Below are 15,473 nucleotides of genomic sequence, written 5' to 3'. Positions count from 1 at the left end.
GAAGATATTTAAACTTACTGATGCAGAACACCTGGCACAATCAAAAGCACTAATGTTGTCTGCAGCAATCCTTGTTTCTCTAAAAGAAACCTCACTCTAAGATAATAGCTAGACCATTACTAAATGAGACTGTGAATCCTCTTGAAAGGTAAAGATCAGAACACATGGCCCATCAATGCCACTGTCGCTCTCCTCCCAGCAAAGGAAATAGTCCAGAATGCACAGGGAACAGTGCTCAATATATGGGACTCTCCTGTATAGAGGACAAGGAATAAGACCACAGTTCCTGAGCTCTCTGACAGTTCAATACTCCTACGTTTCAGCAAGACTATAAACTATAACCAGCAGCAGGACTGTGCTGCTATGTAACATCTATGAGAAAACAAGCTACCTAGGCTGCTGAAGGCCTGGAGAACCCTACCAGGGTCTCTTAGGATTTAACTTCACATCCAGTGCATATCCATCCTGTAATGGAGTCGTGAGATCCCTGGAAAAACAGCCATCTCCTACCTGCAGGCTCTTTGATATATGTACCAGCTGCCCTTGGCCCTGTGAAGACTTTTGGCCTCTGTCTCAAAGGCTTTGGATAGATTACCACACCAGGTGTAGCATGTGGAGGATGGAGAGAGGATGGATTTATTTCTCATACTTGCAGTCTACTGCGGCTATATGGGAAATCTTTGCCCATTAACTACTTACAGACCTCTTTTAATAGTCTCACAAGCCCATATGCTACAAGCTGTACCATTGCTATGATGGATTAAAGTGTTGCAACAAAGCAGCAACCTTTCTAAGCACATCCTTCAGAACTATAGTAATGCTTAATTCATCTTCATTTTTATAATGCATAGGGACTCTTGGGTGAAAGGTGCGTTAAACCATCATGATAACTCATACACTGTCACTTACTTTCACAGCCACCTGCAAGGGAGTGGGGTCGCTGGGGATCCCTGCCACCTGACCTTCATATACCTCACCAAAGGCTCCGTGGCCCAAACCCCTGGACAGACCAGAGAAGACAAGAAGGTTTTACTACAGAGAACACACATTATAACACTGTGGTCACAGCTCACAGAATGGGCTTACAATTTTCATGGTAGAGAAACAGGGAGAACTGGATATTGACACTGATGATACCACTCCTCACACTATGTGGGGGACCAGCCTTGATGTGATCTTTCCTTGACCTACAATGAATTTAATTGGTAGGGAAAGCAAACCCCAGAAGTGAACAGTCACCGGTGAAATCAAGCTGCTGGCACTGCAGTGTGTAATGGATAGCACTCTTCTATGACTTTGGTGTCAGTGCTTTAGTGGTGGTGCTCCAAAGCAGGTCAATAAAGATAGGTCTTAAGTCTTGGTGTTCCCACACCCCAAACACAATAACAGTTCCCATGATGTTTATGCATCACCATTAAAGAAAACATTGAACAAGAAACTAGTAAGCACAATGGTTCTCAAAGGACCTGAATTCTAATTCTAAACTATCTTTTCTTGATTTATTTTGTGAATCTTGGTAAGTACCTTAGCCAGTAAATGGTGATAATAGTGCTTTGTAAAGCACTTGACTCTAGGAATTCATGCGGAGAATAATTTCTGGCACTGATCATATTATGAAATTTACAGTTTAAAAAGAGAAAGGAATTAAAGTAATCACACAACAGATCCTGTTCTATGTATTTTTGATACCGATTTTGCATTCCTGTCTATTCAGTCTTCACTCGCTTAAAGTTAAGTCGACTGGTACAACAATAGCTATACCACAGGTGCCATGTCACAACGACATAGTGAACTCTGGCAATGAATGAGGCTGCATCCCAGATCCTGAGTCCCTCTTATCCCTGCATGGGCTGCACATTGGGCAGTAGTAGTTTGAGTCTTGAAGAGACATTCCTGCATCTTGGTCTGAGTAAAAGGGCTCTCAATAAGGCTCTCTTCTACAGCACACACTTTCCTGGTAGAGCCAGGTCTGGCCTGAGAGCTGCACTGATTCTATTCTCTGGTCTATAGGTGGACTGTTTCTGCATGGGCTGTTGCCCTTGCCCTCCTGTCTGTTCAAACAGGTGCTGCTAAGCGCAGTCTGCTCTGTTGTTGCATAAGCTCGGTCTGTAGTCTTGCCAGGATAAAGACCAGTCTAGGCAGTGAAACCACAGTGAGGACTTGCGATGCCTGTGACTCAACCACCTCTTTTAGTAACATTTTGTAGGTGTCAGCTTGAGACATTATTCTTGGCTGTGACTGACCAACTTATTACAAATTGAGGATATAAACTGAGGATATAAACCAGATCTCTGCAGCTCATAACTCACCCTTCTCTCAAAAGAGAAGGACTTCCCTGCCCTTATCAATTCCCAGCTGTATCCTCTGATCTCTGCAGCTTGCCACACTTCAAAAATCCTTTCAGAGCCCAAGTGACAAAGGCAGCAGCAGCACAGAGTACACTGGAAACTTCCAGTTGCAGTCCAGCAAGATGTGCAGGTAAGGCTGAATGAGATAAGAGACAGCAAAACATTGCAGACTGCATAGACTTCTCTGAGCATCACGTTTGTAGCACTGTAAGCTCCCTAGTCTTCCAGGCTCTCCTGTTTCCATTTCTTGGCTTTTTGTGTAAATCTGCATGGTACAAGGGTAATGTCATATTTACAAGTGGCATGCACTGTATCCTGCAGTAGAGCAAGGTGGGAAAGAACTCTGAACTTTCAAGTTTTTCTTAAGAGACTCTTTCCAACTTTCCAGAAGTTCTGATCTAGACATGACTATCCTGCTGGCTTTATATTCCCATCTTTTTATCCTGTCCGGCAGTCTCAAACCCATTGCTTTTTCTGCTATTGTATTTAAGGATGTCATCGTCTTTACCAAAGATCCCATCAAAGACTTTAAAAGAGTCTCCTACAAGCCTCAGCCTTCCCAGCATTTCCTCAATTAATACTGGACATTACACATTCATTGCACAGTCTGCAAAAGATGTCTCTAAATTACTGGTGATGACTCTTCAGTTCCTCTCATAATCCCAGAAGACTAACACCACACCTGTAAAAGGTCAAGGAGACTGCCAATGCCTAGTCCCCTTCACAGAAGCCTAAGTACTGCAGCTTTGCAACTTTCTTATCAAAAGGGACATGAGTCTAAAAGTGCAGGAGAATTTGTACATGCCTGCACAAAGACAGGATTTCACATCTGTGTAAGAGAGCCAGCATATGCGAGTGTATAGTGCTAAGCATGGGGAAGGCAAAGATGAATTTACCGGATGAGGGAGATGTTTTTTCGAGGCACCTCTTTTAGGTCACTAATAGATGTGGTCTTTCCTGCAAAGCAGTAGTTGGGATTGTAGTCTGTCATGATAGTGGAGGTACGCAGCTTGCTCAGCTTATATTCCGGGCTCTGTAACTCCATCTGCATGGCTTGTAGCTCCTGGTGCTTCCGACGATATACTAAATATGGAGAACACAGTAAACCAGAGAGACAAACTGACTTTGGAACAGGACAGCAGCCGTGCAGCACGTCTCACTGGTATTCACTGTGTGGCCAAATTTCAGTGAATTAAATCAGACAGTAACACTGTCATTTGTCTGTACATCAAATAATTACAGATAGAAAATGGAACCTGAATTTATCCAGGAACCTTTGATTTACACATCTTATGAAGAAACAGGGTTGCTCATGAACTGTTTGGAACAAGTAAAATGATTTTCACTTGCAGAGGTCTCTGATTTCACAGTTCTGAAGTTTTTGTTTTGTTCTATTTACTTTAACTGGACCTCCCAAGTACAAGTCCAGTTCCAAACTTGAGGGAGTTGGGGTACAATTAACATTCCTAAATCACGTAGAAGCGACTAAAATCTGAAATGAATTATTGCATCATATTGTTCAAAAAGGATAGACTAAACTGTTACCTCAGAATAACACATTATACGTAAAACTAGCTCATTTTGCAAAACTTTTGTTTCTAAACAACCGAGTTGGACTAAATTTGAAATCAGTTTATGGAAGTGTTATATTTCTTGAATCGCTTCACTGATACTTCTGAAATATCATTAGAAATCACACCTTGAAAGAAGACATCCTGTGGATATTCCTTGAAATAGTAATTGATATTGCAGTATTTTTTTCAAAACAAGATGCCAGGTTAAATCACTATTACCCTTACTATTGATTTCTGTGGGAGCTGGATTGAGACCAAAGACTGTGATGGTAATAGCTATTGCATCTTCTCCAGTAGATGTTGCTCAGGGGAAGAATTTAAGGGGTAAACATGCACTCGCAAAGGCATACGGATGTAATGACCTATCCACAAACCCTTCCTGTCCTCCATTTTCCTCCTCATTGCTTTTGCTTTGATTTTTTAAATCACTGCTCTTTCCTGAGATGTCAATGATAGGCTAGTTGGATGGAAAGAGGATTAATCTTCCACTCCCTGAGATGTAATTTGTAATTTTAAAGGGGTACCGTCAGGCCAGAAATCATACATGTAGGACCATGTGTGTACAACTGATAACTCCTGAAATTCTTAAAACTGAAACAGCTGCACAAATCTAATTTAATAGTTGCCATTTGCTGCTCTCAGTACATCCCTCCCCTCCCCCAGACTATAGGCAGTGTGGACAAAGAAAGGTGGCAGATCTGTGGTTTGAATCCCTGGCTACTTTTCATCGATTCAAATCTATTCTGCTTGAAATCGAATGCAGGTGAGCAGTTGTTTAAAATAAGAAAATAAAGGGGTGAAAAAATACCTTTTAGAAATTCAAATAAAGATGCCAAGAATGCCCACATTCTACTAAGTAGCAGTTTCTAAAAGGACACCCTATGCGAGAATTTCAAGCTGAAGTGTCATACATTAGGAGACTAAATCTGTATATAGGCACAGAAATAAAGAAGCTTGCTTTTAGGCATTAAGCACCAACAGCTCTCACAAAGCCAGTGGCAGCTGCATTCTGGCAGCTTCACATGACAACACAAGCAATAATGTCTCTTCCGAGACGCAGTCAGTAACCGAAACCTCCTCAAATTGGTCATTGTGGTTAGAAACAACTACTGAAATCTGAAGTTAAGGCATGTGTGTGGGAAGGTGTCATTAAACACAGCAGTAGCTAAAAACCTGAATCCTTTTGCGTCCTAGGGTCCAGTTATCCCTGGCTCAGATCCACCCCTCATATGAAAATATCTTTTGCAGAGAAACACTCACCTATCATGATTCCTGAAAAAGCCAAAATTAAAGCAGCCACCAATGCTGAAGTCACTACAGACAAGACCAAGGAGAGAGGGAGATGAATCACTGGCTCAGCTGTAACAGAGGCAGGAGAAGAAGGAATTACATGTTTGAAATTATTTTTCTGCTCTTCCTTCCATTTACCCAGCTGCTGCTCCTGTAGTGTAGGAGGAACCTCTGGTGTGACCCGTTCTCAGGATCTATGACCTCTAATACCTCATTGTTCACTTTCCTCAATTAATATCAAGCGATTAAAACAGATGGTTTGCTATCAACGAGTTAACGTGCACTCCCTGGGTATGAAAACAAGACCATAAAAAACAGGGGCAGGAGGTTGGGGAGGTGGTAAGAACATTACATTGCCAGGGTTAAAGTGCCGCTATCAATGCCAAATCACAGCAAAAGCCAGAGGACTGCAATATATCATCTCCTAAATGCATCTAATCCAGGCAGAAAAACCTGATAACAGTAAATGCAGTACAAAGTATTCCATAGCTGCATCCTCACTTGGAACCACAAGGCGTTCAATGGCCATCTATTAAGGTTTACTTCACCCTGGCAAAATGACCGTACTTTTTACCCATTTTGCAGATGGCAATGGTAAAAATACAGAACAATTTTCCCACACCAGTAACAAAGCTGAGAGCAGGATCCTGAAACCCTGGAGTCACTTGCCCTAGCTACTGGGCAAGAATATGAAGGAAAGTTAGTAATGGAGCTCTGAGCACGTTTTTTCACGTAAGGCAAGCAGAGGCACTGTCTTTAGTTTTCCTCAGAGACGTCTCATGCAGGATTTCTTACAGATTCTGCACCTGCACCTTATATATCCAAATTCACAGGAATTATATTCTCCTTCACCTTGTACATTTTTTTTTGTTTTGTTTTTAAGAGGAGTGTCCTGGAATTTAAGTTTAGCTGGAAAATTCCTTCAGTGAGCAAACTTTCATGATTTCAGAGAAGAATGTAAGCGTCAATGCAACCAGGCACAAAAAATTTGACTCTCCTCAGTGTTGCCCAGGATGCCAAACTTATACTGTAAGGCAAACCAGCAATGCGGCTCTGTGCACCATTTCTCAGCACTGATGTGTCTATATCCTGTCAAAATAACTCTGCAGCATACACCAGCAGGAAAGAAGGTAACATTCAACAGAAGCCAGTTTTAAGAAAGACTAGATAACACTTTCAGGATGCCTTACAGTCCAAACTACAGATTTTTGCCATGCGCTTTCTGTTTCACATGCTGGCAGCCCACCCCATACTCCCACTTACCTATGCAAGACACACCATCCTCAGCCAGCTCTGTGCCTGGCTCACAAAAGCAAATGACTTTTTGAGTCTCAAGATCAACCCGGCACTCGTCCATCTCACAGTGACTGCAGTTAAGATGCAGCCTAATATCCACCTCTCCGTGCCCCTCTGTCACTAGGGAGTGGATGAAAGAACCTGAGTTAACTACTGTAAAGATCATTAATATCATTCCCTTAGGCACTAACAGAAAGAGGGGACATGGTGGTCACGATTGCCAGATATGACAGGGTGGGGCCCATCTAAGAAATCGATTTTTCTCCTCCTTCCATAGCTCCTGTCCCTTTCTCATGTAGAAAATAACACCCAGCTAAATTAGCCCCACTGCAGCTGAGGTGCACTGGCTCTCCTTGAGCAGATAGTCTTGCCAGGTTAGCAAGGAGGCTGCCCCCGAGGCTAAGAGAAACCTGCCCTTTCAGCAGTCTGTGGGGCTGACCCTTTTCTTTCCTGGCCTTTACTCCCTCTGAGATAAAACACTGTAAGTTTTTAAAACAGTCTGGCTGAATCTATCAGGCCAGAGTCCATATGTATTTGAAAATACTTCTGGCTGTTCTAAAGCAAACATTGTTTTTTGAGCAAAGAGATATTTTTGTATTTTCTGAACACATCGCAAACATATTCAAGACACTGAGTTCTGGGCAAACACAGGCTGGAGTGGCAGTATTTATCACTCCCACGCACTGCTGGGCAGCACTGCAGTGTTTTCTCTAGAAATGCCCTGGTCGAACCTGGGTACTTTGCTGAGGGATGCTCTAAGGAACATGTTTGTTAGTGAATAGTCAGGTGCTTTGTCTGTTTCTTTTCTAAATTATCTGAACTATGGCGTTCTGTTACCACTTTCCTTGGCCAAAATTATTCTACAGGCTCATAGACTATATTGTTGGGAAGTGTTTTCTAATAGCCTTGATGTTCTCTCTACCTGTTTTCTTCCTGCTACTTCCATTTATTCTCCATTGGACTTTGTTATGCTATCTTTCTACCTCGTCACATTCATGATGACACTAAGCTGTACCCAAAGGATTGTAAAGTGTCCTACTATTCTTATCTTGAAACAGCAAACTATTCTTAACATGAAGTAAACCCACTAGAAGACTTCTGACCAATATGAATACCTTTAAGTGCTGGAGTGTATAAAGTACCGATTGGATTAATAAAGGACACACCATCCTCCCCATCCATCTCTGGGTCATTGTCCATTGCAGCGTTGCCACCTACATCAAACCAGAAGTTACCTTAACAGACTGAGGCTCATTGACTCTAAAATACAGATAAGCATTGCAACGTGCATGACTTCAGCATATTTAGGGAGGCATCCAAATGAGAAAAGAGAATAAATCAAAGTATATAGGGAACACTTAGCAAGTTGTGGCATGAACCACTGGTCTTTTATCTCTAGAACCTCAATTCAATAGCAGCATCTTGTGACAATCCATTTCTTAGCTCTGCTTTAGGCAGTCTGTTGCAAACTAAGGCACAAACTTCATCTTTAGCCATTTGGATGCTGTGAAACATATAAGCCTTCTTAAAATTAATGTAGCCAAGAGACTGGAAAACACCAGTACTCAAGGGCTAAGTTCAGTACTCTTGCTGATTAAGGCATGTACTGTGTCAGCAGAGGGAATGAATAATCTGATATCCTTCCTCTCCTTTGCACCCTGGGAGCAGAGTGGCTCACCAGGACTGGGGACTGAAGGAATTTATGAGTTGCTTATTTGTGCTTGGGCATATAGAACATATGAGGAGCAAAGTATGGGCGATACATAGAACATATTAGAAGCACAGTACGGGCCATGTATTTTGTACTACAAGCATGCAAAGATTCCCCCACCCAATCCAAAAATGGCTTTTTCTCTTTAACCATCTTTTGTGAAATTAAAATTATGTCATGTGAGGCATTCTGTTGGAAAAAGAAGCATTACACAATAACATTGGTACAAAACATGCACTTAATCATTTAAACTCATTACTACTTCTCAGGATTTCTAATCTATCATACACATGATTTAAGCTGTGGAGAACCAGGGGTTAAAAAGTCCACCACAGTGCAGATGGCTGAAGAAACTATGTGGCCCAGGAGATTATGGGTTAGTACAGATCTTGAATCTGGCCCACACCAGTTATAATCAACATAATGCCATCTGACAGCTGTCCTGAGACCCGCAGCACGTGAAATTAGCTCCTCGTTGACTGAAGTCAATACCACTGTCATTATTAAGAGGGGTCCTGGCTGGCAGCCTGAGCCTCTGCCCCCAGAGACCACCTGCGCAGACCAAGGCCCACCCACAACAGGGCAGGGTAGAAGAAGCTGCATTTTTTCCCCTGGCATAAAGCCTGGCTGCCAGTCCCCAGGACCAAGTCCTCAAAACACAGGTGCTGGTAATGGGAGCATGTAGCCTGGGGCTCCTCCTTCTTCAGCACTATAATGCCAAAATGGAAGGCTCAAGAATCACAGCAGGATCTTGATGGCACATTTTGCAGAGTGCAAAGCCAGGATTACAGCTGAAGGACTGACATCTGGCTATTTGCTCAAAGACTAAATGCCATACGTTCAACTAGTGATAAAAAGGCAACACACAGACATACTAGTACAGAACAGTCAAATATGCTAGCTACAGGAGAATTATCTATCAGCATTTTGCTGATCATTAGCACTAAAGGAGGGGAAGGGACACCTTGAACACGAAGCCACTTTACCTATATATCCTCCGCCTCCTCCACCTGAGGAGCACCCCCCTCCACCCCCTCCGAAACCCCCTCTTGTCTCCCACCCCCACTTCTTCATGGCCTGGGGGCAGGATCTTCCTCCAGTAGCACCTTCCAGCAAGGATTTTCCTGACCACAGGAAGGAAGTGTTATCATTCCAGCCACCTCCACCACCTGCAGTTAAGAGAAGAGAAAAGGCACAGGCAGGAGTTATTTTTGTGTAAAGAACACTGCAGGGACCTGCAGAGCAAACACTCCTTCAAAGCACCTCAGCTGAAAGTAAGAATCTCATGTCTTCGTTAGAAGAGGGGATGCACTTGCTACACAGTGCTACAGTGACCTTTGTGTAGGGCTTTTGACCACATTAATCATCTGCATCTCTTTTCACCTACCATACAAGGACAAGTATTTTCTATGGAAAATGTAAAAAGATATCCCTGCCTACTCCCCAGCCACTTGTTTCTAGCTTACAGAGCTTTCCTGTTCTCTTCGCAAAAAACACTTTTGAAAAAACCCTACATCGGTTCTGAAGTGGAACAAAAGAAATTTAGTGAAAGGGATGTGAAACATGTCTCAGCCCTGCTCTAAATACAGCATACTCGCCAATGATTCACTTTCAGCTCTGCTGGTTGCTCAGTTCAAGGTCTCTTCACAGAGGCTTCTAGCCAGGGTGCAATTATGCTCTTTCTGTGAGTATGTCTACACAGCACAAAACAATACAGGGAGCAGGACGGCCACATCGGCACTGCAAACTCCCACATCAAAAATCAAACAACTTTGCTTATGAGAGGTACTACACTATTTTGGGAGAATGTTGCTGTTGCTATGGCTGTACCATCTCCAATACCCTTATTTAGGCCAAGTATCCTGCACTGTGGCTATAACCTATATGCATCTGTTGTACTTCCATATTCCCTCTGAACTGTGTTTTCATGAGTTTTGCCTCATCTCTTTGTGAGGAGGAATCTGGGAGTATCATATATTCACAAAGGTTTTCTTAAAAAGAACAAACTTTCCTTACCTGCAGCTCCTGAATTCCCATTCAACCCTGGAATAGAGGAATCATTCTCCAGCCTTTCTGGATGAAATATGTCTGTTTTGGCCCTGTAGGCCCTGCCACCACCTCCTGCTGCAATTATCAAGGGGATCGGTTCTCCATTCTCCATCTTAACAAATTCAGAAATAATGGCAGTGTTCAAACTGAGTCAGACATGCAAATGGAAGTTCAACCGCATGCCAGCTACTGCGTGTTGCACTAAGCAGGCATCTAGGACTGCTCAGCACTACAAACTACCATTGCATTATTTATGCACCCACATCCAAAAGATTAATGAATAGCACTAGTCCTACCAAGTTCTGCAACAGAGAATAGTGGCATCAGCAGCCCTGTGAACCATACCTACAGTGCTGATGGCTCTTAGAAAGCTTGTAATATTACCATATGATGATGTTCATCAAATGAAACAGCTAATGAGCACTGTTCTGTATAGTGCAATATAGTGTCTCCACAGGTAAAGGACTACTACGCTGGAAACTGAGCATGCAGAGTTATGTAGGATTATATAGAAGCTGGGTGATCTAAACATATTGTTAACACCAGAAACCAGTGGTTGGAATGAGTACTATCTCAGCGAGTACATGACAGAAAAGATCAGTGGTCCTTAGCTATAGGGTTACCAGCAGACAACATACAGGCTATCCTCAACTTTTCTTGTCATTGCACCACATAGGACAAATATGTAGCTGAAGTCCAATGTTCTGCAATGATATATTTGAATAACATCCTGTGGAACCCGCCCTTTGGTATAGATTTATGCTTCGGCATCTCAGCTTGCACTGAAAAAAATCCAGTTCAAATTATTATGGTTGCAAAGTAAACTCCAAGCCACTGAAGCAAGTGTGGCCATACTGAGTAGCAGTTCTAAGAAGTGTGAAGGGCCAGCTCAGCTTACTAGAGCTATCAACTGGAAATGAAGGATACCTGGACCTCGCTTTGTGGACCTTTCCCCAGAGGTGTATAAAGGGTTCTCAGATACTTCAGGCTGGGATACTAGAGGCAAGTGGCAGGACGTGTTCATGACGAAGGTGCACAGGGACTATGTTTCCATACCTTAAATATGTAAGTTGCACCTCCCCCGCCTCCACCTCCTCCTGCCCATTCATTGACACTTCTGTTCACACGTATCTCTTCTTCAATCACATTGTTCTCTCCAATGCAGACTTTCTGTATAACATCATTAGCCTGCAAATAGAAGACCAGGTCTGAATTCTAGTAAGAAATCTCCATGTCCTTGTACACACACAGGCCTCGGGGACCCTTCCCTCTCCCAAACCAATGAATTGTCCTTCAGTGGAACTTCATAAGCAGGAGCAAGCAAATGCTCTTCTAGAAGAATCTCGCTTTTTGCTTTAACCTTTGTCAGAAGAATATGTTGCCATTTTAATTGAATTATTTTGAAGCAAGCTCAGTGCTGATATCTATTACCATGTAAAACAGCTCCATGAACTTTTAATATACAAGATGTAGCAGAATTTACTATCTGCATTTCACAAGAGGGGAAGGGAGTAACTCAGCAATGATGTGACTTGCCCCATGTCATGCAACAGCCAAATGGCAGACACTTAGAGAGAACCCAAGTTCCTTTACTCCTCTTCCAGTGTCCCACTGGTTGGGACCAGACAGCCAGCTTGCATCTGTCAAGAACTAAGGTGTATTGATAGCTCCTGATGGTATCAGAGCTAGCTTTAACCTTGGTAGTCATAGCATGGACAGTAGCAATGACCTCAGCATAGACTAGCCACCTAATATTTGTCTAGACTTCCAAGCAAGTCTTGATGTTGATCTGATGCTTCTGCTGTAGCAGCAATTTTACTGTAATTACCAGTGCTAGCTAGTTCAAAGCCTACCAAAACAGTTCCAGTCCCACCTCTTATTGCAATGTTGATCTGATGTTAAAGAAAATACCTCACTAAAAAGCCTCCATATTTCCTACTTAGCTTTTTTTCCCACTCCTCTGATTAGCACCAAATGTAATGAACCTTCTGTATTAGGCAAATCACTGAATAACTGACATCAAACACAACATCAAACCATCATTTATAAGTACTTCTGGACTATGACCTAAGAGAGGTAACTGTGGCTTCAATTTTAAATTGGAGCACTAAAGTGCATGACAGGCAGGACTCTGCTATGAGTATTTGTAAGTTGCAAGCATTGCTTCTAGCTTATTTTACTTTATACATTTCACCTCAGTAACACCATCTTGTTATGCACACTGAACTCACTAAGTCAACAACACCTTAAGGGAAAAATGCACAAACTGTTGTTATAGTAGGATTGACCTTCTGCTTCCTTCTACATTCATGTATGTTTTCCTTTGGAAGAGGAACATGATAAAAGTATCCTCAAGTTATAAATTATTCTGTTGACCACAAAATGTGTCCTAGGTTGTGCCAAAGAATGAATGGCATCCATTTTGTGTGTGCAGACTTGCCTATGGAACTAAACAATCCTCCTTTCCCTTGTCTTCCCTCTCCTTAATTGATTTGGAGTTGGGTGGGGATGATTAATAAAATGACAAAGTCAATGACCCAAAGGAACCACTAGATTACAATTGAATTAAAAAAAAAAATCCTTCATGGCAAAGACATAACTGATTACAATCCAATCTAGTAAAAGTCCCTTCTACAAGTCAATGCAATCTCTTTGCCTCAATGAAAGAATTACATTAGCACTCAATAAATTCTCACTAAGATTACAGTGGCCTGCAGTTTAATGAGTACATATATTACACTCAGCTGGAATGTCCTAGTTATAGACGTTAGATGGAAGTTTGAGTTAGGCCATTTCTCATTTCAAAGAGGCTTCATATTAATGGTTTGTTTGTAGATATGTATAATTCCAGTTTTAACATTATTTACTTCGGCACCCAGCCTTGAGAACCCCTCTTTCATGTCTACAACCTTCGACCTTTCTTTGCTGTAACAGACTACTAAGCTTTCACCTCTTGGGTGCCAGCCATTAACAGCTAAGAAATGCACAGCATTTAAATATCCATCTCAAACTTGTAGATGAAATTGCATCAGATAATGCACAGTTTCCTCCATAAGAATCTCCTATTCCCTCATCCTCCAAAGAATACTAAACAATTAATAGATTACTGTGCCTGCAAATGGTGGAAGCTGCACCTTTCTGTCAAGGTGTTTCCAGCAATGATTGGTTAGTAACACAAAAATCAGGGCTGACCCAGCAGTGATTAATTTGTCTTTCCCATTTTCATACAGAAAATAACCAAACAGGCCCTGTGAGGTGGGTGTCTCCAGAGTTGCAAAGTACTATGATATGGCAGGGCTGAGCTCAACAGCAGAGCAAAGACAAAGCCCTGTCAAGTCAGCCTTGAAGACTGATCTCCACAGGAAAGGAAGGCAGGGTTGTCTTTTCTTTCTGAAAACCCTCACAGGTGCTCTGAAATATGCAGATTAATCAGGAACCTTTCATGTATTATCAATGGAGCCTGAACGTTGAAGTGAGCACAGTGACATGGTACTTAATCTTTTCACACGCATACCCCCCACCCCGCCCCAAGTAAAACTGTAGCTATCCCCTGAACCATATAACCCAAAACTCCTCAAGGACAATGGCTTTCTCTGTAAGCAGACAAAACCCCATGGATTTGTAGAAGGAATTAAGGCAAAACAGAGAGGGCAATCACTTACACTAGGACAAGCATCTTCGCCTTGCTGTCCCACCAAGATATACAAAGTATCATCCTTTTGGAGGTCAAAAATTCCCAGCACAGACACGCCGTGGGACCGCACCATGGTATTCTTCCCTCCTTTACCACCAGCAGCTCCATAGCCTGAGATGCTGCAGGAAAAAGAAAACAAGAGCCTGGCACCTGAGTTGTCCCTGGCAGGTGGAAGGTAGTACAAACCACTCCTGGGCACTAAATGTTTTGCTCACCCAAACTGTACATACACAGTGTCACAGGGCCACGACCTGAAGACCTGACACTGAATACATCTAAACCCAGAGCTTGATGACTGAGGTTCTCGGCTCTACATGGACTTATGAACTTGGGTAGCTACAAAACAGCTTCTTTCACATTGATTCTTGGGCAAACACTTGCTGAGGACAGAGTGAGGAAGTCCCTGCAATTTAAAACTTTAACATATGAAACATCTTGTTTCTCAGAAGGCATACCCTTGAGAGGTTTTCAGCAAGGAAGAGAAAGAACGGAAGCAGGAGAACCATTAAGTACAGCACATATGGCTAAAGAGAACTTTAAGCACAAGAATGACAGTGGGAGATTTGAGAAAGAAGACAGCATAAGTGGTCCTGGTAGCATGGACCAGATGGGAAACAGCTCTCCTATTCCCAGCACCAGAGGAATATAGAAAAGTAGATGGACACGATACCACCTGCAGTAAACATGAAGGCAAAAGCGCCCTGGCTAAACTCACAGTCACCATGAACGTCTCGCTGTCTCCAGCCAGGAGTGGCTAGTTTGCAAAATTAAGGCTTTGGGACTTTTATTTCAGGCAGTCAAGATTCAGCGGTCTTTACCATTGTTGACGTACCCAAAGATTTGGCTGTACCACTCTATTGCCCAGGTCCTCCCCCTCCCTTTCTAAGTACATAAACAATTTACATACTTGAAGCAGCTTTTATCAAAGGATTTCAAAGCACTTTATAAAAATAATGATAAAACACACCTCTGTTGCAATAAAAGACAGAGTTACTCAACTTTTTGAGCAAGTGAGTGGTGGCACAGTGCTCAATTTATATCTGAAATAAGCAGGTAGTTCTCCACTGACATTAGTAGCTTTGCAGCTCTTTCCATTCCAAGAGAGCAAAATGAACCTGGAGCATGTAAATAGTGACTGCAGGGCTGAGAACGCAAAACTTCCTCTTGGCTTCCTACCAGTGACAGTATAGGTGCTCTGCTTTAACTCCTTTTCCTCTAGCACCTGCATTCAAGCCGGCTACAAGCAGAACAAACCAGCAGTGCCCGTCATGTGTAAGCACCCTGAACAGGTTGGGCAGCTCACTTTCAGCCAGCAACTTGCCTTAACAATTAGCATGAGGAACTCACCTTGTGATACTGCTCTGAGGCAGCCAGCATGGAGCAGTTCTGATGTCAAAGCAACTATGGAGCATCAAGTGCCTCATAAAGCACATTAGATCCTCGCAATGTGAGATGATTATGTTCATGCCACTGCTGATAACCAAAGCAATCATTCCTCAGTAAGGCCGCAC

The 15,473-nt window shown here is 42.6% G+C and overlaps 1 protein-coding gene across 1 annotated transcript in view; it reads right to left on the bottom strand.

Annotated features, from left to right (window-relative positions):
• ALK (ALK receptor tyrosine kinase) overlaps positions 1-15,473 on the bottom strand; it is a 239,075-nt gene that overhangs the window by 18,943 nt on the left and 204,659 nt on the right. The window contains exons 12-20 of the mRNA XM_064446430.1: positions 13,931-14,081; positions 11,325-11,456; positions 10,236-10,380; positions 9,206-9,388; positions 7,624-7,722; positions 6,476-6,628; positions 5,183-5,281; positions 3,245-3,431; positions 910-1,000 (exon numbers count right to left, since the gene is read on the bottom strand). Of these exons, the coding sequence (XP_064302500.1) occupies positions 910-1,000; positions 3,245-3,431; positions 5,183-5,281; positions 6,476-6,628; positions 7,624-7,722; positions 9,206-9,388; positions 10,236-10,380; positions 11,325-11,456; positions 13,931-14,081 (1,240 nt within the window). The remainder of the gene's footprint in view (positions 1-909; positions 1,001-3,244; positions 3,432-5,182; positions 5,282-6,475; positions 6,629-7,623; positions 7,723-9,205; positions 9,389-10,235; positions 10,381-11,324; positions 11,457-13,930; positions 14,082-15,473) is intronic.

The sequence above is a fragment of the Phalacrocorax carbo genome, chromosome 3, assembly GCF_963921805.1.
Source record: "Phalacrocorax carbo chromosome 3, bPhaCar2.1, whole genome shotgun sequence".
Lineage (NCBI taxonomy): Eukaryota > Metazoa > Chordata > Aves > Suliformes > Phalacrocoracidae > Phalacrocorax > Phalacrocorax carbo.
This window is presented reverse-complemented; position numbering and strand designations above follow the sequence as displayed.